Source organism: Hemicordylus capensis, chromosome 3 (genome assembly GCF_027244095.1).
Source record: "Hemicordylus capensis ecotype Gifberg chromosome 3, rHemCap1.1.pri, whole genome shotgun sequence".
Classification (NCBI taxonomy): domain Eukaryota; kingdom Metazoa; phylum Chordata; class Lepidosauria; order Squamata; family Cordylidae; genus Hemicordylus; species Hemicordylus capensis.
The window spans coordinates 44,101,691-44,125,194 of record NC_069659.1 but is presented as its reverse complement, the minus strand read 5'-3'; the positions used below and the strand labels follow the sequence as shown (position 1 = coordinate 44,125,194).

General features: G+C 42.7%; 1 protein-coding gene across 6 annotated transcripts; it reads left to right on the top strand.

Moving 5' to 3' along the window:
• Positions 1-690: 690 nt before the first annotated feature.
• On the top strand, positions 691-23,296 carry SPART (spartin). 6 transcript variants are annotated; one of them, XM_053307899.1, is made up of 10 exons: positions 691-1,101; positions 1,922-2,022; positions 4,724-5,535; positions 8,742-8,939; positions 10,999-11,100; positions 13,097-13,217; positions 14,884-15,078; positions 17,168-17,326; positions 17,420-17,510; positions 17,887-21,282. In XM_053307899.1, the coding sequence occupies exons 2-10, from the start codon at positions 1,929-1,931 to the stop codon at positions 17,945-17,947; spliced, it is 1,833 nt and encodes a 610-aa protein (XP_053163874.1). In that variant the 5' UTR covers positions 691-1,101; positions 1,922-1,928; the 3' UTR covers positions 17,948-21,282. The 6 variants fall into 6 exon arrangements, with proteins under 6 accessions (XP_053163874.1, XP_053163875.1, XP_053163869.1 ...); XM_053307894.1 differs by lacking the exon at positions 17,887-21,282 and adding an exon at positions 22,085-23,296 and having other exon boundaries at positions 694-1,101; XM_053307897.1 differs by lacking the exons at positions 1,922-2,022; positions 17,887-21,282 and adding exons at positions 3,020-3,109; positions 22,085-23,296 and having other exon boundaries at positions 695-1,101.
• Positions 23,297-23,504: the final 208 nt, after the last annotated feature.

Below are 23,504 nucleotides of genomic sequence, written 5' to 3'. Positions count from 1 at the left end.
GCTACGCCTCTGTTTGGGGCATGTTCCATGTCTATGATAAGCCTCTTGGGAATGCAGTTGCCAGCTTTTAATCCAGTCCCTTTATCCGTAGCTACAGATTTGTAGCAATTAGCAGGCCATTACAATGAAGTCTTGCTGGAGAAGACTTTTGAGGATACCATGGACAGCCAGGAAAACAAACAAATGGATCATAGAACAAATCAATCCAGAATTTTCACTCTAGGCACAAATGACCAGGTAAAAAACTATCATACTCTGGACACATTATGCAAAAACTCAGCTCCCTTGAGAAGTCCATAATGCTGGGGAAACTTGAAGGAAAGAGAAGAAGAGGACGACCAGCAGCAAGGTGGATGGACTCGATTACGACAGAAATGAATGAACCACTGAGAGACCTTAAAGGCCAAGTTGAAGAAAGATCATCCTGGAGAGAATCTATCTATGCGGTCGCTAAAAGTTGACACCAACTTGGCGGCAGTTAATCAATCAATCAATCAATCAAACAAACAATTAAGTCTATGCCACGAGGCGGCCTCTGTTAAATTTAAAGGCACAAGAGCAGAGCAAATGCCCCCGCACGCCCCTTTTCCGGTCTCTTCTCGGTAACTCTTCTTACGAACTGCATTTTGTCTGACGGTTAATCTGCACCTTCCCACAAAACTACAATTCCCAGCGTTCCCGTGGCGGGGGGCGGGGAAAAACAGGGCAACGAGCATGAGTCCGCATTATGGGTATAAAACCAGGCGCCGAGAGTCCCCCTGTAGGTCGCATTTTCTGGGCGGGAAGTAAACAGAGGCTCGTGAGAGGCGGCTAGGAATAGCTGTGAGGAAGTCGGCCCAAGGGAGCAGAGCTCCACCTCGTGGTGCGGCGGCCTGGAGGAAACGCGGAGCCTTCCAGTGGGGCGAGGGGGGGGGGGGGGCTAAGCGGGAGGTCACGTGGCGTGGTGCCGTGGGCCGCCGGAGGAGCAACAGCTGCTGCTGAAGCCGCGCCCGAGCAGCGGGCGGGGAGTGTCGTCCTCCTCCTGGTCCTCTCTGTTGGGGGGCTGTTCCTGAGCTGGTGCTTTGCAGAGCCTGGAAGGGCCGTCGCTGTTCTCCGGTTTCTGTGAGTGGTGGTGGGGGGGTGGCTGGGGAGGGGGGCGAGAGCCGCCGGGCAAGGGGAGCTGCCTCGGGTTGAAGGCGAACGCCTGAGCAGCCCCCCTCCGCCTCTGAATCCCGAAGAGCGGGCAAGTTATGGCTAGTACTTTGTGGTGCTGAGTGCACTCTCTGTATGCGCAGAGGCCATATACATCGTGGTGTGCTCTTTAAGAGCGGAGCCTTTTTGGTGTCAAGTGAAGTCTTGAGAGTTGGACTGAGTACTAGTAAACTGGAGTCCTGTTGGGATTGTTGCTTCTGTCTGACTGCTCTTCTAAAACACCTTTTACCTAGGCATTCTTTCTCTGTGGTGTAAAGTGTGCCGTCAAGTTGATTTCGACTCCTGACGCCCACAGAGCCCTGTGGTTTTCTTTGGTAGAATACAGGAGGGGTTTACCATTGCCTCCTCCTGTGCAGTATGAGATGATGCCTTTCATCATCTTCCTATATCGCTGCTGCCTGATTGTTAGTCAAGCATTTCCCAGCAGTGCCACTTCAGGTGTACCATGGTGTACATGGTTATTTTTATCCTCACAACAACCCTGTGAAGTAGGCTAGGTTGAGAGTTAAGTGACTGTCCAAAGGTTGCCCAGTGAGTTTCCTGGCTGAATGGAGATTTGGACTCTGGTCTCCCCAGTCCTAGTCCAGCACTCTAATCACTGGCTAGTTCCCTGGCAGGTAATGCTGGCTCCCTCCTGGTATAGGGCTCCTGGTAGCTTTGCTGTCACTTATCAGTGTACAACTTGCTGATTTCTTAGAGCATGTTCATTTTCTTCTATATGTTTACTCAGAAGGAAGATGACTTTGTTTAATGGAGGGGTTCCCAACCTGTGTCACTCCAGATTTTGCTGGACTGCAGCTGCCATCTTCCTTGGATACAACTTGTCACTAGGTATGATGGGGGTTGTGGTTCAACACCTTCTGAAGTGTCACAGGTTAGGAACCCCTGGTTTAATGCATGGGAGTGCAGCCCAGTTCTGCGTAAACATTGTTGAGTGAAGTCGGCTCCACACTGACTTCAATAGGATTTTATCTTCAGTAATAGAATGCAGCCTTAGTGGCATTTTTAGGAATGCTCTGTTGGCTCTTATCTTCCAAACTGTGTAAAATACCCTTTGGTTGCCTTACTGCAGAATATTCCACCAGTAAGAGCAAGACTTGGAAGGGGTGGGGTGCAGTGACTCCAGATGGGATTTCAAGGATCTTGGTCTAAAGTTCTTTTCCACGCCCAGGGGAGTTGAGACTGAATTCTGGAGCCATGAAAATGAACACTGGCTTGAATCTCCTATAAGCTGATGACCAGAATCTTTCCTCTTCCCACGTGTCGTCCTGCTGACGTTGGCTATTTAGCAGTCAACTCTGTTGCATGTTGCTGTTTCTAGCAAGTTCAGAGGCCTGTGAAACAGAACAGTCTGTGATCTGAAACATCACGAGTTGCCAATTGTGTTTGTGGCAGAGCTTGTGCTGTTGAACAATCCCACCACCCCAAACACATTTCTCATGGTCATCTTTAAATGCTGACATTCCCCCTAGTTTTACTCCCCAGAGGCATCTGGTGGTGGGCCACTGTGTGAAACAAGATGCCGGACTAGATGGGAGATCAGTGTAGATCAATGACATTCCAGTAGCTAACCTTTTTGAAGTTTAACTGAAACAAGTGTTGATTGGACATGTGTTTTTTTACTTGTCCCAAAGGGACACTTGGTTTGGAATTCTAGCAAGTGTAAAAAGGCTGTATCCTGAGTGTTTCTACTAGGAAGTAATTCCTAATGACTTAGTGGGACCTGTTTGAATACTTATAATACAGTGTGTGTGTCTCAAGCTATGCTAGCATTGTTTCTGCATATAAAATCTTTATATTAATAGTTTAATCTCTTTATAATATAAAGGGATTGGTAAAATCTTTGAATGACCAGTTTATCAATCAACAGAATAATAACAAGCTAAAGCTCTTTGTGGCTGTTACAGTCAGGCTGCAGGTGGGTTAAATATCTGACTGCTCCCCCCACATTGACAGTGTGGCAGATCTAATTCATGTATGGTGGTTTGGTTCTAAAACATATTGATGGGGTGGGTGGGTTGTATAGGAAACTGCCCCTTCTTGTCCCAGTAATGTTTTGTTGAGCAATCACTTTGACTAGTGATTGAAGAACAAAGTATAAGAACCACCAGAATTCTAGTTGTATTCAAATGGTACTTGGTAGACACTGCTACAATTTATTATTATTATTATTATTATTATTAATTAATTCCATTTCTATACCGCCCTTCCAAAAATGGCTCAGGGCGGTTTACAAAGAGAGATAACAAACAAATAAGATGGCTCCTTGTCCCCAAAGGGCTCACATTCTAAAAAGAAACATAAGACACACACCAGCAACAGTCACTGGAAGTACTGTGCTGGGGGTGGATAGGGCCAGTTACTCTCCCCCTGCTGAATAAAGAGAATCACCACGGTAAAAGGTGCCTCTTTGCCCAGTTAGCAGGGGTTAGATAGAGTTAAGATCATACGAATATGAGAGGGGCAAACAACAAAATATTTCATGCATATTTAACAACCATGGCATGCTGTTGTGGAGCAAGTTAAAAAAGAACTGAGTTTGGGCTCACATGTTTTCCCTCTTCTGCTCCAATGCTGGTTTAAGTCACTGGCTTGATTTCTGTATTTGGATGTAGCAAGGAACTGTGTGGTGATCAAAAATTAAAGGAAAAACTTTCAATCACCTAACTTCTTGTGTGGAAGCTGGAGAACACACATGAGCCCAAACCTTACACTTATTAGCACTGGTTGGACCTACAATGGTAAACCATGGTTTGTGTACATGCAGTCTTTTCTTTAAACAGTGCTGGTTAACTGTTGCAAACAACCAAAAATGACTATAAGAGTAGTGTGCTGTGTTAATGTTTCATGTAGTTTTGTTTCCTATGACTATAAACATTGGAATTGTTTACATGTTTGCAATAACATTAAAAACTACATCAGTGAACATGCCCCCATGTCAAAAGCCTCTCTGCACACAGAACAATTAAACATCAAGTTAAGTCTCCTTCTGGAGCCTGAAGTTGTACCACCTAGGAAAAGCTTTACTGATCATATAAATTGGCTATGACTTTGAAGGTGGTAGGAAACAGAGGCTTTACATCGGCCTGTTGAACAGATTCCAGAATATCCTAGAACATAAACAGCTTTCAGAGGCTTTTCAGTCTTTAAGGGGTAACTGTTACTCTAGCGTTTGGGATTAACTGGGTTTTATTTGCACCAGGTTAGAACCCTCATAAATTTACTGAGTAGTATCTTGTAAATGTAAAGATAATTTAGAAATGCACAGCAACAAGAGTAGGCCAGCACTGTGTAGCTTGGCAAAAGTGGTCTGTAAACACAGGCAGTGCCTCTTTTAAGACATGCAAACCTGTTTTTACAGTGTTAGGATCATTAGATGTCCCTTGACTCAAGACTTTACAGCTCCTTGTTCCCAACTTTGCAGCTCCAGTGTGTCTTGTGTATTTGGTATTCATGGAGCAGGTATCCTCTACCTGAAGCGTGCTCCCCTGCTGTGTCTCCAGTTACACTCATGTTGTGTTCCAATTTGCAGCAATGGAACAAGAACAGAATTCAAGTAGGCAAGAAGATGACAACATGAAGACAATCGAAGAAGAATACAAGAAAGCTTTTATGTATATTAACAAAGGCCTGAATATTGATGAGTTGGGACAGAAGGAAGAAGCAAAGAAATGTTACAGGCGGGGACTTGACCACTTGCTCAGGGGAGTTAGCATTCCATCCCAAGGTCCAGAATGTGTGGGGACCCAGTGGGAAGCTGCCAGACAAATGCAGCAGAAAATGAGAGACACTCTTCAAAACGTTAATGCTCGCCTGAACATGCTAGATGAAAATGCACAACCCAGTCCCACTGCAGTGCATCCCTCTGTAGAGACACCAAAGTTATATCCCACAATTCCTTCCAAAGAGAAGCCAGAGAGGCCTTCCCTACCAAAGTCACTGATGTCTCCATCTCTGCCCCTGGCACCAGGTGGATCTACAAGCCAAGGGCTGGCTGTGACGAGTCCTTTATCTCCTATAGCTCAGCCTCTGTCCAGTGTAGCACCTCCAGCTTACACCCCTGAGGCTACTGATGGGCACTATACTGTGTCTTATGGGACTGATTCTGGGGAGGTTTCATCTGTTGGAAATGAGTTCTACACCCAGTGTGCGCAGCCACCTCCTATCCAGAATCTTGGAGTAGATGCCGATGAGCTGATCCTCATTCCCCAGGGGGTGCAGATATTCTTTGTGTCTCCTGACGGTCAAGTTAGTGCTCCCTCATATCCTGGATACCTTCGCATTGTGAAGTTCTTAGACGAGGATGGTGCAGCAGCGCAGAATCGTCCCCCTGCTTTTCTTCAGGTAATACTCAGATTTCTGTTTGATATGACCACAGTGTTCTCAAATCATTAGGCAGGTTTCCTCAAAGAGATCCTAGGATTAAGTAGCCAGATTTTCTCACCTGCTTGTTCTGGAATAGTGACTTTCAAAGTGTGTGCCAGGGAAATCTGGGGCTGGTCTTAAGGGTTTTGGCTCTCTAGGCCAAAAACCTCATTGGTGTTGAAGTATGATTTCAACACCTCCCCACCCATGTTCATGCCCATGCTCCCCTAAGAATTGGTGACCACTGAGGTCCACCTAGTGGACAGGCTGGCTCTGCCTGGAGTTTTCCAATTCTGAAACTGATAATGGTGGACATACTTCCCAGAAGACTGTTTACTGTTATCAAATCCCCCCTGGAGGCTTTACACACAGGTCTTCTACCCCAAATCTACTTCAGAGGAGGAGAGTGTGTACATTCACACTCTAGACAAACTTACCCTGAAGTCCCTTTGAGGTTCTTGGACCCACTCCACACACAAATCGGGGTTTCTGATGCAAATTCTAGCTTGGCTTGATGGATTCTGGATTTTTAAAATGCTGGTTTTAAGCTACTTTTTCTGAAGACGCTGGAGCAAATAGGGAGAGGCACTGAGGTAGAATCATTAGCCTGATAAGAGCGATGTTCTCCTTAGAAATGGAGATATCGGTCTTTAGGAAGCTCTCCCCTCCTACCCCAATTGGCTAAAGGAAAACACAGAGCATGCCATGTGGCCTTGTTTCAAAATAAACTCCCAGAAGGGAGGGGCTGCTTCCCTCAATGCCACAAGTGTAGTTCGAAGTGGTTTCACTCAACATTTACCCCAAAGCCTGAAGCCATGTGCGACTAACTCCCTGCAGTGTATAGCTAGAGGGTGGAGGCAAAAGGGCTACTTCATGTGGGAACAAACTGAAGAAAAATTAATGGGAGAAAAAGTAAAAGCAATCCTGAGCAGTGTTTCCTGTAAGAGGGAATCCCAGATGTTGTTGACTACAGCTCCCAGAATCCCAAGCTGCTGTGGGCTTTGGCTGAGAATGCTCGGAGTTGTTGTCCAACTAAAAACTAAAAATGGTGTAGCCCTCCCAGATCTACAGTATTAGTGGGAAAGGAGTTAGAAGGGAAGCCCAAAAGTCGGAAGAGCTACTTCAGATAAGGCTGGGATCTATCTAATGCCTGCCCTTGTTCTAAGGCATTCTGTTTATGTGGGCAGTAGTCAAACCCAACAGGCCTGGCCAGCTCTACTCAGGTTTGGTGTGCAAGTTAGAACATGTCCCTCAGTTGTAAAAAATATTTCACAGCTAGTGACACACATGTTAGATTGTCACCAGATCCGCAGTGGGAAAACGATTTTTGGTTATGTGACGCTGTTGTACTGAGCCAGACCATTGGTCCATCTAGCTCAGAAGCATCTTGAGTGATGGCAGTAGCTCTCCTGGTGTTGGGCTGGGGTCTTTTGCAGCCCTGCTTTGAGATGCCAGGGATTGAACCTGGGCTTTGCTCCACCACTGAGCTGCAGTCCCATCCTCCATTCAAAGGTGTCACAGGTTTAGCTTGCCAAAATGGCAGCTGACAACATTTTTTGAAAGCCCTAATTGGCTTTCGGCATGACTTTTTGTTGTTGTTGAAGTGCTGAAAATGTGCTCTCTGTAGTGGAATGCCACAAGGCGAATCTGATGTATGGGAGCAGGTGCACATACAGGCAGGGGGCAGAATGCTATTATAGATGTGGAAAGTACCATGGAGGTCTTGTAGTCTAAAGCCCTGTTCACTTCAACAGTATCCCTGACAAATGGCTGTCTCTCTTGGAAAACCTCTAGCGATGAGCTCACCAGTAGCATCTGGGGAGGGCAGAGAGTGGGGGTGGGGGGTTGGTGGTGAGAGGCATCTTTAAAAACCAGCAGGTGCTTACCAGCGTTAGGGCAGCACCTGCATGGTGCCTCAACTCCGCCTGGAATCCCATGCGTGGTGGGCACTCCCCCTAGCATCCCACAGGGCAGTGGCATGGCCCTGGCCTCTGCTGTGCCACTGTGCAAGGCACACTGTTCCACTAGTGAACCTATCTTTAAAGCGTGCCACCAAGTCAGTGTCGCCTCCTGGCAACCCCAGAGCCTTGTGGTTGTCTTTGGTAGAATACAGGAGGGGTTTACCATTGCCATCTCCCACACCTTTCAGCATCTTCCTATATCGCTGCTGCCCCATAGAGGTGTTTCCCATAGTCTGGGAAACATACCAGCAGGGGTTCAAACTGGCAACTTCTGGCTTGCTAGTCAAGCCATTTCCCTGCTGAGCCATTAGGTGGTTCAGACAATTCCTCCTAATGTCTAGCCTGAATCTGCTTCCTTGCCATTTCAAGCCATTGGTTCCAGTCCTGCCCTCAGGAACAACAAGGGCCACTCCTTCAGTGTGCCACCCCTTCAGATATTTAAAGGTGGCTATATCACTCCCTAATGGTGCTGCGGGGAAGTAACTTGCCTAGGGAGCAAGAGGTTGCCGGTTTGAATCCCTGCTGGTACCTATATCAGGCAGCAGCGATATAGGAAGATGCTGAAAGGCATCATCTCATCCTGAGCGGGATATGGTAATGGTAAATCCCTTCTGTAGTCTACCAAAGACAACCATAGGGCTCTGTGGTCCCCAGGAGTCAACACTGACTCGACAGCACAACTTTATTTCTCCCTTTATTTTTCTCCAGGTCAAGCATTGACCTATATTCCACGAGTTGGAATACAGCACTTTTTAATAACAATTAAATGCTTTATATATTTCATTAACTTCAGTAGAACCAATAGCAAACCACTACAGTATGAAAAAATGCCTCTAAGAATTGGACCCTTTCACACAAAGGACTTGGATTTCTAAGGCTGCCATTGTTGATTTATATACTCCTCTTAATTGTGTGATTCAAAAAGTTGGTCTCATGTTCAAGATTGGTATCCAAGACATGAGGAGTCTTAACTACAGATTTCATTTTGTGCAAGTCTGAAAAAAGCCTTCCAAATGCAAATTGTCTGCCCCTTTAAAGGCAACACATCAACACACTGTAGCATAGTAATGTATTTCAACTATCAAGTTTGTACATGACAACTTCTACTGGTTGCTTGACATGAGCTATTAAAGTGTGAAATGATCCCCTCTCAATACTTATGTATTATTCATTGAAAATGACAGTGTTCCTTACAAAATAGCCTTCTGGGCATCTCTCTTCCAGGTTTGTGACTGGCTGTATCCCCTCATGTGCAATCAGTCACCTGTTCTCTCCTGCAACACTGGCGTCTATATGTTCCCTGACATGATGTCACAGGTGTCAGGTTCCTATGTGGGGGTCGTGTTATCTTCAGAACTTCCTGCTGCTGACAGAGAATTGTTTGAAGATCTGCTGAAACAGATGTCTGACCTTAGAGTGCAGGTAAATGCAGCATTGTACCATCACCTAACGGAGTGACTTGATGCACAAGTATCACTGGGTGACACGGGTGAGTTGTTAAATAGGCTGGGTTACTTGGTTCATGGAGCACGGTAAACCTCAGTATTGGCAGAGTAAGGATGTTCCTCTTTAAGAATGTGGTTCATACTGAGTCTGGGGAAGCTCTGAAATAATTTGACTGGAACTAACTCTTCAGTGTGGTGCTGTGGAGGACAGGGAGGGTGAAAATAAAATGAATTCCCCAGGAATGACCGAGCAGAGTGGTGAGATACTACTGCAGTGCAGCGCACTCTGGTAAGAATACTGCATACAGATCTTTGCAATGTGAGTAACTGAACAAGCAAAATCTAATTGGGGTGGGGTATGAAAAATAAATTCTCAAACTAAATGGTGTTCTGTCAAGGTCATTATGAAGAACTTTGGAGAGCTGCTTTATAGCAAGTAAAAACATTGGCAATGGCACTCCAAGGTTTCAGATAGTGACTTTCCCCAGCTCTACCTGGTGATGCCAGGGACTGAACCTGGAACTTCATGCATCCAAAGTATGGGCTCCACCACTGATCTGCAGCTTCCCCCCCTTAACTGCCTTAAAGCAGCGTTTGATCATGGACTACTTGTTACACCTTCACAGGAACAGTTATTGGATAGCCCTTTGATCTAGCAAAGAAGGTCAGTTTTAAGTAGGTTGGAAGTCTAACTGGTAAAAGTTGGAAAGAGCAAACTAGGAATAGTAAATATAGATTTTTAATGAAACGCGTGGATTAACTGACTTGTTGACTTAGGGCATGATTCTCACTTCTGGTGCAAGAGATGATGGGTTCAGTTCCCAGACAAGCCCATGCACAGAGAGAAGGGGGCCACATCTTTAGAATATTGGCTCTGTCCTGGTCCACTTCAACACTACTGTTATTAATTACTTGGATGAAGGGGTGGAGGGAATCCTCCTCATAGTTGCATAACCATCTCTAATTCCTTGGAAGACAAAGACAGTTCAAAATGACCTTGATAGAACATAAAACTGGACTGCAAGTAATAAAAATCAGCAGAAACAAATTACTATCCCCTCTCCACAAATAAAACCTCCAAATGCACAGGGATAGGATGAGGCTATTTTGTGTGGCAGTAGCACATGTGACCAACTGCAATCTTGAGATCTTTTTCATAAGCCAAGTATAAGTCGGTAGTGTCATACAGCTGCAAAAAAGGCTAATATTATTTTTGATGGCATTAATAGAACCATAGTTCCCAAATCACAAAAAGTAATAGTTCCACTTTTTTGTACTAGTTAGACCTTATCTAGAGTATTTTGTGTTCAAAGTGCTACACTTTCAAAAGGATGGGGGGAAATAGAACACGTTCAGGGGAGGGCAATGAAGATGATCAGGGGTCTGGAAAATAGACCAGGAAAGGCTGAACTGGGTGTTCAGCTTGGAGAAAAGACTGTCAAGTACAGTAAACACATGATTGCAAATAGCTGAAGGACTGTTGTACCATAAGAGGGCAAAGACTACTTTGCTGCCCCAGAAGACAAGATTAGATCTAATAGGTTTGAGTTACAGGAGAGCAGACTTCAGTTGAACACTAGGCAAAACTTTGACCAATAAGAGCAGTGTTACAGTGGGCCACTTACTTACAGTGGGAGTGGGGATAGGCTCTCCTTTGCTGGAGGTCTCTGAAGTGACTAGCCAGCCATCTGTTGGGCTTGTCCTAGCTCTGGATTTCCTTCATTGAGCTGGGGGCTAGATGAGACGTCTACAAGACCCTCTTCCAGGAAAAAAAGAGCAAAAACTCTTCTGAAGAGAAGTGTGTTCAATACCTGGAGAACTGGCCATATTATTAACAACCAGACCTTGCAATGACTTGTTCACATGTCCTACAGCTATATGAAGATGTGTGCTAATGCATGAGTTCACCTGCATGCAGCTCATAATGAGCCATCTCTGCACGGCATGAGGGACCCTTTCTGTGCAACTGTTCACAAGATGCCTTGCTAAGCCTTTACACTTGTGAATGTATTATTGTCCTTGATATGGTACTGCAGGTTCCGGGATCCTCTGAGGGAATAGGGTTATCAGAATGCTCAAGATCTCACAAAGAGCTTTTTGAGGATCTGTTAAAACAGAAATCTGATCTCAGAGCCAAGGTAAACTTTAGGGCTATGACTTTAAGCTGGTGGCTGACTTTAACTAAGTTAACCTACTGAATGTTAAATATAAATTGTTTTGTCATGTGGGAAATATAGTGATTGTAAAATGTATATGCCACCGACAATGGCTTTCATGGAAGCTAACAAACTACTAAAACAGTGAAAATATTAATCAGACATATTGCTAAGGAAATAGAGTTATTACTGGATAAATTTACAAGGGCATGCTGTGTATACAAAAATGAATGTAATGCAATAAAGAGAAGATATTTGGGGCATGGATTAGGAAAAAGAAAAGATGTGAATTGTGAGAGATAGACCAAAAGTATAGGGGAAACTCTACAGGTACTACTTTGAATTGCCAGTGAGAGCCTAGTAACAAAGGTTTTGCTATATTCTGGAATAAGTACCACTTTTCATAGAATTTATTAGGCAGGTAGACATGTACAAGTCTGTTACCAATCTTTATAACTCAGTAATAAAAGCCAATTAAATTTCTGTTATAGAGAGCCTTGAATTGTTTAGAGGGCATTGTGTGGTTCTTGGTTGGGTATTTTTTGAAATAGCTTAAGTTCTTCCAATCTTTGCTGTATATGCTTATTTGCTCATAAACTCTAGATTGTGACCTTTGGGGTTGTAAGATCTCTAGTCAAATACTGAGCAAAAGGCTTGACTTCAAGTATCTTGTTGCAACCAAACAACATTTATCACATGAGGAATAAGAGCTTAATTTCGCAAACTCTAAATAACTTGATGCATTATTTGAAAGGCATACCTAGGAACTACATGCTAATGTTATGAGCAAAACCAGTTGTACATTGCTCTGTTACTGAATACCTATTTCTGTTTAACGGTGACTCATTTAAGGAGCTTATGGGAATTTAATAGGGAATTAATCAGTGATGTATACACATCAGTTGCTTATATTTGGCTTCTGCTGTCTGCATGAGCATAGGCTATTCTTAGGTGTTAAGCATGTTTGCTAGGAAGGCTGCACAAAATAAGGATTGTAACCCAGGATTTCTAGGAAACGAACTGTCTCTGTTCACTCATCTATCACAGAGATGATACCAAAGGACTGGCTCACAATGTAATATGTATGCTCCTTAAATGTGATAAGTGTTAACATTGGAACACATAGTGCATGTGTGTCTTCCATTTTGGTGCAAGTTCCTTCTGCTTCTCGCTTCAGTAAAATTCCTCTGTAGAGGAAAAAATTGAACCTTACTGAGGACAAAATGGTAAAACAATACTAGTATGACTGTCCATTCTAGTCAAATGGCATACCGTGACCTGACTTCCATAGTGTATTGTCAGAATAGTAGATTTTAATATCCTTTTAAAGCCATAGACTGTTTGATCCCTAATCTGAAATCTGCGGCTGATGGTTGGCTCTCCTTTCTAACAAAGGGCATTATATTACACACTCAACTTTGTCCTGTTCCTGGCTGTGCCAGTGTCTAAAATCTCAGCAACAAATGGCATGAAAACACTTCTGTTTGTAAATCTGGGATGTGAAAACTAAATCCCACCCGCAAGCAGTGTCCATTGAGTTTCAGTTTCCTGAAAAAAAGAGACGCAGTGCAAGGGCACTTAATACTGAATGAGAGAAAACATGCTTTGTCTTAAATTAAAAAGAGGTGGACTTCCATAAGCACTATTTCTTTCTCAGTTTGTTTAATTGTGGTTCAATCTCAAAAGCTGATAACAAAATATATTAAAAATCTCATAAAATATACCAAATTTTAAAAACACACAAACTTGTAACCACACTAATAAGATCAGCAGAAGCAAGGGAGTTGAAAAGGGCAAGCTAGCAGCAGAAGAGGGCTGTCTTGACCTAGCCTCTCCCAGCCAGTAAGGGATGCGGGAGGCAAACTTGCTTATTATGGTTTTTTTATACTTGTATTGTGCATTGGTGGCTAGACTGACATTGTATTTTGGCATTTAAACCTGCTGTTCTAATTGCTTGAATACCTGTTTCATCCTTCAGCCTGGAGAGGCTTCAAGTGATGTTAACCTGCCCCAAACTGTACATATTCAGCCAGTGCCTGAAGGGAAGGCGCATGAATTACCTGACTGGAGTGAGAGAGTAGCCCATGGCATCTTATCAGGTACGCTCAGAATTGAGTCTGGTCTTGCTACTTTTGCAGTGCAGGGAAAATATTTTCATTCCTAAACACAATAGCTGACTCACTTATTCTTGCCACTTCTGCAGTAGGCCTAATTGGCGGTGGGATTGTGTTTCTGTTCTCCGAAATCTAGCATGTACTTGGTTTTTTGACATAATTTAGAGGCCTGTAGTCAAGCATTATGGTTCATCTTGTCAATGGAGATGCTTGCTATTTGATAGTGAGAGGATATTTAATAGGGCTTATACCAGTAGGAAGCCACCTAATGGCGCAACAGGGAAGTGACTTGCCTAGGGATCAAGAGGTTGTTAGTTCAAATCCCTGCTGGTATGTTTCCCAGCCTTTGGGAAACACCTATATCAGGCAGCAGCGATATAGGAAGGTGCTGAAATGCATCTCATACTGCATGGGAGGAGGCAATGGTAAACCCATCCTGTATTCTACCACAAAAAACACATCACTCTGGTCACCAAGAGTCGACACCAACTCGACAGCACAATCATTCCTTTTTGAACAACAGTAGGACAGTACCATGTGTCTTGTGACTTGAATGTAATCTGCTTGTTTGACTGCTTAAAGATGGATTTTAAAAAACCACCTGAATAGTTTGGTAGTGAGGGAAGTACTTGTACACAACCATGTTCCTCTTGGAGAAGTTACATTAGCTGAAGATCTCCACTGTTTTTTGGTCAAAGGAGTTGTGGGACAGCAAGATCATACAAGGACATGGATTGTGATTATCATTTTAACATACCGTTCCTGTTTAAAAAAAACTCTACATCTCTTGAAACATTGGAAGAAGTTGGGTAACCCCTGCTAACTGGGCAAAGAGGCACCCTTTTAACATGGTGATTTTCTTTATTTAGCAGGGGGAGAATAACTGGCCCTATCCACCCCAGCACAATACTTCCAGTGACTGTTGCTGGTGTCAACCTTATGTTTCTTTTTAGATTGCGAGCCCTTTGGGGACAGTGATCCATCTTATTTATTTATTTCTCTATGTAAACCACTTTTGAAACCTTAGTTGAAAAGCGGTATATACATGTTGTTGTTGGAAGACGTTGGGTTCAATATCTCCAAGTCAAATGGCAACACAAAACAAAGTTTATAAGCCACATCCAGAAGATGCCTGTCTTCTTCAAAGGATGGCAATTCAATAACTGCATAGCAGCCTCTGAGAACATCTCCGTACTTGATCTGGCTGTGAATCTAGGATATGTATAGTGAGTAGCTTTTTTTTAGCTGATCCAGAGCACAGTGGAAGGAGGTAATCTCTAAGATGCAGGAAGCTGAAGCCATTTTCATCTTTATGATTGGATTGAGGGTGGCTGGCCAGCTCTAGCTTCGAGCCAATCTATACCTTATGCAGACTGAGGTGGAAGAACTCTGGTCTATATTGCTTCAGACTGTAAAGGTAAAGTGTGCTGTCAAGTCTGTTTCGACTCCTGGCGACAACAGAGCCCTGTGGTTGTCCTTGGTAGAATCCAGGAGGGGTTTACCATTGTCATCTCTCCCTCATTCACACAGTCAGTTTTTCCTTGTACCAAACTGGTCTTCGGCTGAGGTGTGGGTTAAGAAAAACTTCCAAGATGTAGTCTTAAGACTGATGTAGTAGCATTCTCCAAACTTTCAATTTTCTTTTTTTAAGGAGCATCCTGGGTGAGCTGGGGCCTGGTCAAAGGAGCAGAATTCACAGGAAAAGCAATCCACAAAGGAGCTTCTAAACTAAGAGAACACATCCAGCCAGAGGAAAAGCCTTTGGAAGTCAACCCATCTGTTGCAAAGGGGTTGCATGTAGCAAAGCAAGCTACAGGGGGAGCTGTGAAAGTCAGCCACCTCTTAGGTAACAGAGCTTGTTTTATTTTTATAGCATATTTCTATACCATCCAAACGTGTCTCTAGACAGTTTACAATAAAACAGATTAGAAAGAAAGCTAAAACATAGAATCTGTCATTGTTTTAACAAATCTATAGGTGCCCTTTTAAAAGCTGTAAGAGATGAGGAGGCTCTAATTTTGGCAGGGAGCACATTCCAGAGCCCTGGGGTGGCAACAGAGAAGACCCATCTCCAAGTAGGCACCAGACAATCTGGTGGCAGCTGCAGATCTCCTCAGATATAGGCGACAGGGCTCATAATGGAGAAAGTGTTAAATGCCTTCAGTGATGGAACACCTCAGAACGTACTCTGCATGCAAACTATAGAGCTAGCTGGAGAGAAAAAGGTCGTTCTCGGAAACTGCCTTATACCAATATCAGACTTAGTCCACCTAGTTCTGTTGCAGATCTGAAAAGACTAGTCTCCTTAGTTGACTCCTGTACATTAGAAGCTCAAGCAAAAAAGAAATAGCTGTCGGATGAAGCAAGCAGTTTGCATCTGGAGTTGATTTTAAGGTGTCTTTTGGTTATTTAATTTAATCTTTCAAAGGTACTCTTCAGTGAACTACATGAACATGATTGGCATGAGACAATAGGAAGTTTAACTACACCTATACCGTTTGGCTATTAGTGCAGTTTCCAGTGAGGGGAATAAAGTACCAATTGTTAAATCTCAACTACTTCTGGAACATAGGAAGCTGCCATATACTGAGTCAGACAATAGGTCCATCTATTTCAGTACTCTCTACACCAGGGATTCTCAACCTTGGGTCCCCAGATGTTATTGGACTGCCCCAGAGGCCTTTGGTTGGGGATTATGGGAGCTGAAGTCCAATAACATCTGGGGAACAGACAGGCAACAGCTTCTCCAAGGGTGCAGGCAGGGTGCAGGCAGGAATCTCTCTCACCCCTATTTTGGAGAAGCCAGGGAGGGAACTTGGAACTTTCTGCTCTTCCCAGAGCGGTTCCATCCCCTGAGGGGAATATCTTACAGTGCTCACACCAAGTCTCCAATTAATATGCAATTCGGGCAGACCCTGCTTAGCTAAGGGGACAAGTCATGCTTGCTACTTTGGATACAATACAAATGCCTTCAATCTAGATACAGTATCTGTATACAAACACACATCTTAAACCTGCCAGTTATCACACTCCTCCCAGTAAAGCCATGCTGGCATACAAAAGTCATCCCAGTTATCCTTGCAACAGTTCTGTGGGGCTGAAGCTGGTGCTTGAATTGGAGCCACCTTGTGAGCTTCATGGCTGAGTGGAGAATCCAGATCTCCCTAGTCAAAGTCAGGCACAGCTTCTTCCTTTCACCTTCTAGATGCACAAACAAGCTTGAGTGATGTGATGCATAGCAAAGTCCAGATCACATTTTTAAACAGCTGAACATGCTCTCATAGGGACTGTTTCCTGAAGACCTAAATTGCATTTCAAGGCTCTGATTCTGCAAATGTGACCTGCAGACTTCCCAGTTATAACTTCCTTCATTTAGTGTCTGGAAAAAATTGGACTATAACTGCTGATAATCCTATCCCACCTCATATATTCCCTTGAGCATTTGCAGTTCAGATGAAAGAAAAAGGATCTCTGCTCATAGTGAGATTCTTCTGGATGGGAAAGCACTTGGTGTTTGAAGCAATTGGGTACAATAGGAACAGGATCTGTTCTGTTGAGGTGGAAATGGTGGCATCCTTAGTCTCTCTATTCTAGGCATCCCCAAACTGCGGCCCTCCAGATGTTGCTGAACTACAACTTCCAGCATACCCAGCCACAAAAAATTGTGTCTAGGGATGCTGGGAGTTGTAGTTCAGCAACATCTGGAGGGCCGCAGTTTGGAGATGCCTGCATTCAGTTGGTCAGTTTTTCAACATTGTTGGGGGAGTGAGCGTTAAAGTAGTTAACCCACTGTGGCTGCAGATGATGGGAGTTGTAGTCCCATCTGGGGATCCACGTTTGAGAACTCCTGGGTTAAATTATAGGCTTCAGCAGAATGACCTTAATGGCTCAACTATCTAACAGAAAATAAAAATGTTGAATTCTTGCCGTTTTAGTTGAAGGTGTGTGCTCTATAGCAAGTTGTATTGGAAGAGAGTTGGCCCCTCATGTCAAGAAGCATGGAAGCAAACTGGTTCCAGACTCCCTTAAGAAAGACAAAGAGGGAAAGTCCACTTTTGATGGTGCTATGGTTGTAGCAGCAAGTGGCGTTCAAGGTAACCAAAACTCTTTCAAATATGCAGTATAAGTTATAGTAAACTTTATTTTTGACTACCTTTTCAATTCCAGTAAACTGACTCTCCTTGCAGGATTTTCAACAATATGGCAAGGTTTGGAAAGTGCTGCAAAATGTATTGCTAAAAATGTGTCTAAAGAGACTGTTCAAACTGTTAGGCACAAGTAAGTTAACTCTTTTCTTCTACTCTATAATGTTGATTGTGCATTAATATATTGGGAAACTGAGATGAGAGAGACAAGTTTTTTATAATGAACTATACATAATGCTTGCAGCAAGCCATGAGGAAAAATGGGGGACATCTGGCAAATGTCACTATGTCAATTAGAAATTGCCTACCTCTTCTGGTTATCTTTACCTATAAAGATGGCTTCTTATTGAGGTTTACTGGGCGTTTCATCATAAGAAGCCTATCTAGTCACTGCTGCACCCTTTTGTGGAATAGTGGTGAGAATTAATCAGAATTTTTTGCTGGAAAGGTTGTAGGAGATGTTCCTGTTCCTACATTAGAGCTCATGTTAATCTTTGTTCTTCTTTTAGATTTAAAAATAGGAAAATTGGAGATCAGCTTTCAGTGCCCACTAAGAGTGAAAAGCAATAAGTAACTTGCAAATATCTACAACTTATATCTGTCTAGAGGATCCTCTAATTTTCACCCCATCTCTCAACTGTGTACCACAAAACGCCCTACACAAATCTTTATGAAATGAATTAAGATGAGCACAGGGCAAGCTCCTCCAGACACAGGACCACATCAAGCATCTATTGTATAAAAGACTGTCACTCAAGTTCCATGTAACTCCAAAACTTTGGGTGTTTTTGAAGAGCCCATAAAACAGGGCATATTTCACACAGCAGGCTTTACTGTGAGTTCAAAGTTGCCCCAAAAAACCAATGCAAAAAGTGGATTTTTTTAAACCCATGTAAATCAGGCTACATTCCAACATGCCAAAACCCAAATCGTGTGTGAAGTGCTCCTGATAGCTCATGAGGACTTCAGGGTAAATATGGCAGATATATGAACGCAGACCCTCCACTCCAGAGGAGATGCAAGCTTAAAAGCCCAGTGTGAAAAACGTCCAGGCTGTAGTAATATTAGTATGTGCATTGCTGTTGTTCATATAGTCTAGTGCTACCAGTGTAGTCACTTTTACTTTATAGCAGGGGTTTCCAGAGGATATTGGACTACAATTCTCATCCCCTTCAGCCACAATGGCATGGATGAATGGTATGCTGGGAGTTGTAGTCAAACATTAAGTGGAAATCCAAGTTTGGGAACCCCTTCTGTATAGTACAGCTGCTTGATTCCCTGGTAAAAATTATGTAATCTGGAGGTGGACAAACTCTCTCCCCAAAATGAGTTGCATTTTGTGAAATCCCTTAAGCACTTGAAGCCCATGTCTAACTCCTTTGAACTGAAGTTCAGTAATTGTTGGATCTCCTTGCTCCTAGACACCAAGGTCTTTATGCTGTTCTCATCCACAATATCTCTGCTGCCTTTGATACAGTTAACTATCCCCCCACCCCCTATGTAAATTGCTTTGTGACTTTACCACTGCTGGTTCTCTTCCTTGTTTGAGACTGGCACGGCTCAGCTCCTAGCTCCTTAATGTTAAATGTTTTCTTGTCGTCTAAAATTAGGAAGTCTGCATTGATACCAATTCTTGTTCCTGAACTGCTTTGCTATAAAACATTAAAATTTGTTTTTTCTACCCACTCACCTTTTAAATACCACCAGTGTTTGGGTTATCCAAACTCCTGACAAGTACAGTATAGTTTTGAGATGGTGTGACTACTCTCCTTACTTGCTATTACTTTTGGTACTGCATGAGTTAACGGTTAATTTTTTTAATATTAGTGCTTGTGGATTATGGTGTCATGATGAAACTAATACAATTGGGTATGTTTGCTCTCCAACTAACCGGATCAAATGAGATGATTATATTTGACATAATATAAGGTTGCTGTGTTGTCAACAGAAAAGGTATATAGAAATAGAATATTTAAGGGTTATAGTACTGGGTCCTACTTTTCTCTGTATGTGTGCATTACTCTAATCAAGACCTGGATTGCATTATACCGACAAATATTGTGTACAAGAGAAACTTCCAGTATTTTGGCTCTAAATACAGTTAGCCACCCTGGAAGACTTGGAAAAGAATATTTGAATATTTGGTATTCGGAAACTTCATTCATAGTCTCCCCCCCCCCCACACACACACACAAGTAGCAGATTAAAACCTTTGTCTTGGAGCAAGCTCACGTGAGGGAAAAATGCTGAATCATCCCTGCATGACTAGGCTTCTCCTAATAATCTTCTGTATTTTTGGTAGGTTCAAAAATAGCTGCCACCACCACACCTCTTAATTACAGAGCTTGAACCTCCCTGGGCTTGGGGGTGGAATCCCAGGGAAAACTCTACTTTGCTACTAGACAAGTACAAAAATCTTCCACATGCAAGCCTACACATAGTGAGAAACTTGATAGCTGCTGAACACCTGAGGAGACGTGTTTGCACCAGATAAATCCCCCTTTACCACCACCATCCAACTTTCCTGAGTTAAAAAGCAAATCTGAGAGGCTTGTAAAAGAAAAGGAACAAAAAGGTTTTATTCCAGTACTACAGACTGCTTCCATCTGAGGCATACTCAGCTTTTAGTTACAGATAAATACTCAGTAGGTTACAAGAATACATCAAAAGCACCCAAATGATGTTGGGGCAGCACACTTTAAAAATATTGGTTACCCAGTTGCAAAGAACAGGTATGTACGAAAATGCAAAAGCACACTTAAATGCATACAGCGTCTTTTGCTATGCCCTAGGTGTATGAAGTGTAGGCTAGTGTTTCTTATTTCAATTATGTTGTAGGTAAACTATAATAGAACAGTATTGGGGAATATGCAAAACCCACACTCTATAACTTCTAATGCAAGGTCTGACTAAACAAACTTTCCCTAGACTAAATTTCCCGAAGCCAAAGCCCAGGCTTCCTGCCCTCCTATCTTTCAAGGATCCGCAGAATCAATTTCTTGCAGCACTTCTACCTGGCCACTTATCCTTCTCTAACAAGGAACTGCCTTCTTCCCAAAAGCTCTCTAGGTCCCACCCACCTGGTGTGGGTACATAATTGCTGAGCCCTGGAGTTCACCAGCCTGTCAGTCAGGACAGGATTCACTTCCGTGAATCCTGAGGCATGGCTGATCACTACACACCCAATTTTGGGATTTTGTTAGCTTCTTTCCGCCCCCCCCCCCAGTATTAATTAGGAATGTGCTGAAAACACAATTGGCCACTGAGCTGCAGCACATCCCCCACACATTTAACAGGGACGAGAGCAGGTAAGGATCTGCTCTTGTGATTCGCTGCTCAGATAGCACCATCCAGAGTGAATCTTTAAATCCTATAAGCAGTTTGTCTCAAAGTGGCATGTTAATATTTAATCTGAAATAGACTGCAAATTTCCATGATGGTGTATTGGGCACTTAAAATGCTTTCTCCAATACATAATTGCTGAAATTGGGCTGTTATGCTTGCACTGCAGGGAAGAATTGAGTAAGATTGCTCCTTTCTTTCATATACAGAGGGTAGCCAAGCTTTGTATCTGAAAAAATGCTTTCCAACCTTCACTTGGGCATGCATAGTAAGAACACACAGTGTACACTTTAAAATGTGGCAGAGAGCTCTTCCTAGTGCTAGAATAAGGAAGTTTCCCATATTTCTGGGTAAGAAGGTAGATCTTATTTCCCAATAAAAACATCCTGATTGGTTTAAGAAGCTTTCAGTTTTTAAAACCCAACTTAAATCTCTTAATTTAGCATTTCAACCTTGTGCTTCATTGTGCATTTGATGTAATGTGGTTTAGCTAACCTCAGCAAAAAAAATCTTGCATTCTCTGTACTCTTACAGTTCTGGGGTGGGAACAGTGCTTTTGATTAGTGATGTCCATGGACTGGTCCAGAGGCCATTCTACAGGCCTCTGGACCAGTCCAACATGGAGTGGTTCAATGCAATGTTGGAGGTGTGTGTTCCTTTAAGGGTGGGGGAAGGTGTACTTACCCCTCCCGCTGCTTTCCCCCCACCAGCACATGTATTTTTGGAAGCATTTGGGGTGGCAGGGTACCTCCCTGCCGCCCCTTCCTCCTCTCGGCAGCAAAAGGCTTCAGAAAGCCTTTTGCACACATCGCACGTGTCACATCTCCGTGACGTGCACACGACGTGCACATGTGCAAAAGGCTTTCTGAAGCTTTTTGCTGCTAAGGGGAAGAGGCGTCAGGGAGGTACCCTGCCACCCCAATTGCTTCCCAAAAATACGCATACCGGTGGGGTGAAAGTGGCAGGAAGGGTAAGTACACCCTCCCCCCGCCCTTAAAGGAACACCCACCCGTGCTGGACCGCAGCTCCGCAGTTCTATGCACATCCCTACTTCTGATCTATTTACTACAGAAGCACAATTTTGGGAATCATAGCTAAAAAGATGGTTAAAAACCAATTCTCTGAAGCAGGAAGAGAGAATAACTGATTAAACCTGGGACAAACTAGCAGCCTTATATAATTAAGATCACATTCTCTGATCATCTTTTACCTTTTTTGGCTAAGATCTGAAGAGGGATCAAGGCTTACTGATTTCAGGTGTTACAATCAAATGCCAGACAGCCATTTGGGAATGAGTGTGTACATAGATTGTTTTGTTAGTTCAAATATTAAATTTCCATTGACATGTTGATTGTTTGCATTCAGGTATGGGGATGATGCTGGTCATGCTACAGATGATGCAGTGAATTCTGCCATCAATGTTGGTGTGACAGCTTTTAATATTGACCACATTGGAATCAAAGCTGTGGTGAAGAAAACTGCAAAGGAAACCGGTCATGCAGTATTGGACGAATATAAAATTACAGAAAAGAAGAAAGATGGACTCTGAAGATACTGCAAATTAACATATCAAAGCCTTAATATATAGTGTAACTTATTTGAACAGAAATGAACTATTTACAGAAGCTATGTATTTTTCTAACTGCTTGATGCTAATTCATAAAACTGAAAATTTAGCTCTTCTAGAAGGTTCCAGCTATTGCTCAGTATTACTGTAAGAGTTAAATAGAAATGGATTTGCAATAGCATTACACTTCCACAAGAAAAGTGCATAAACGTTTTCAGATTAAAGCAGAAAATTAGTTTTGCTTCATGTATAGTAGAAGTATTTTGTAACAATATTTATAGACATAAGCAATTAGAATGACAAATCTTATTTGAATAGTTACTGAAACAGAACTGCCTGATTACACTGTATGCACTAAAGCTTTATGCAAACAACCAGCTAAGCAAATATGCCTGTTCTTTTATTTAAAAAATGATGGGCTTTTTTGGGAAAACTAGTTCCAAACTCTTATACACCAAAGATTTGCATATAATTTTATGGGTTAGTGATGCAAATGTGTTAACAAAACTTTGAAATTCTGGAGTAATGACAAATCTTGCCTTGTTGGTAGGCAACACTTAAATCTCATTGTAGTTGATAGTATCCATTCAGGTTGTGGAAACAGACTTCCTGTTTTAATAAGGCAGAGTATTTGCTTAAAGAAAAAACTGGGCTTTAATTGTTCTACTTATAAGATTACCTAACAGTACAATTTTGAGAAGCTTATATTCAGAAGTGAATTGTGCTGTCCTATAATGGGATGTAGTGCATTTCATATGTTTAAATACGCTTTATTCGACATCAGTATCTAATGTGTGGTTGCTAGTATGAGAAACTTCAGTTTCTGTCTTTGCTTCAGATTTTGACTTTGATTCATTGTAAAGTTTCACAGATGCCAGAAATAGCAATGTGATCTACTGTAGAAATATGGCACTTTAAGAGGAACCCATCCACTTTTCTTGGGACTAACCACTCAAAATGTCACTTGGCGTGTCTTATGGACTTAAAACTATAAACAAACTTAAACTCTATTTTCTACTGCATTTTTATTTACATGGTAATGCTACAGTGAGATGTGAATGGTGGCAGGAGTATACTGTAAAATAGCTGTGTCTTAATGTGTGTATGAACTAGATTAGGCTAGAGAAAGTTGCATTACACTTGCATATAGGATTACCAACAGCTGCTGGATTCCAACATCTTCCCAAATATTCAGTTCATTTAACAGCAGCACAACAT

What these genes read in the sequence shown, in the direction of transcription:
- SPART (XM_053307894.1), top strand. Translation starts at nt 1,929, where the DNA reads ATGACTTTGTTTAATGGAGGGGTTCCCAACCTGTGTCACTCCAGATTT. An exon ending in GAAAGTCAGCCACCTCTTAG is followed by an intron (nt 15,079 to 17,167) that starts GTAACAGAGCTT and finishes TTGCCGTTTTAG; the next exon opens with TTGAAGGTGTGTGCTCTATA. An exon ending in GTTCAAACTGTTAGGCACAA is followed by an intron (nt 17,511 to 22,084) that starts GTAAGTTAACTC and finishes GTTTGCATTCAG; the next exon opens with GTATGGGGATGATGCTGGTC.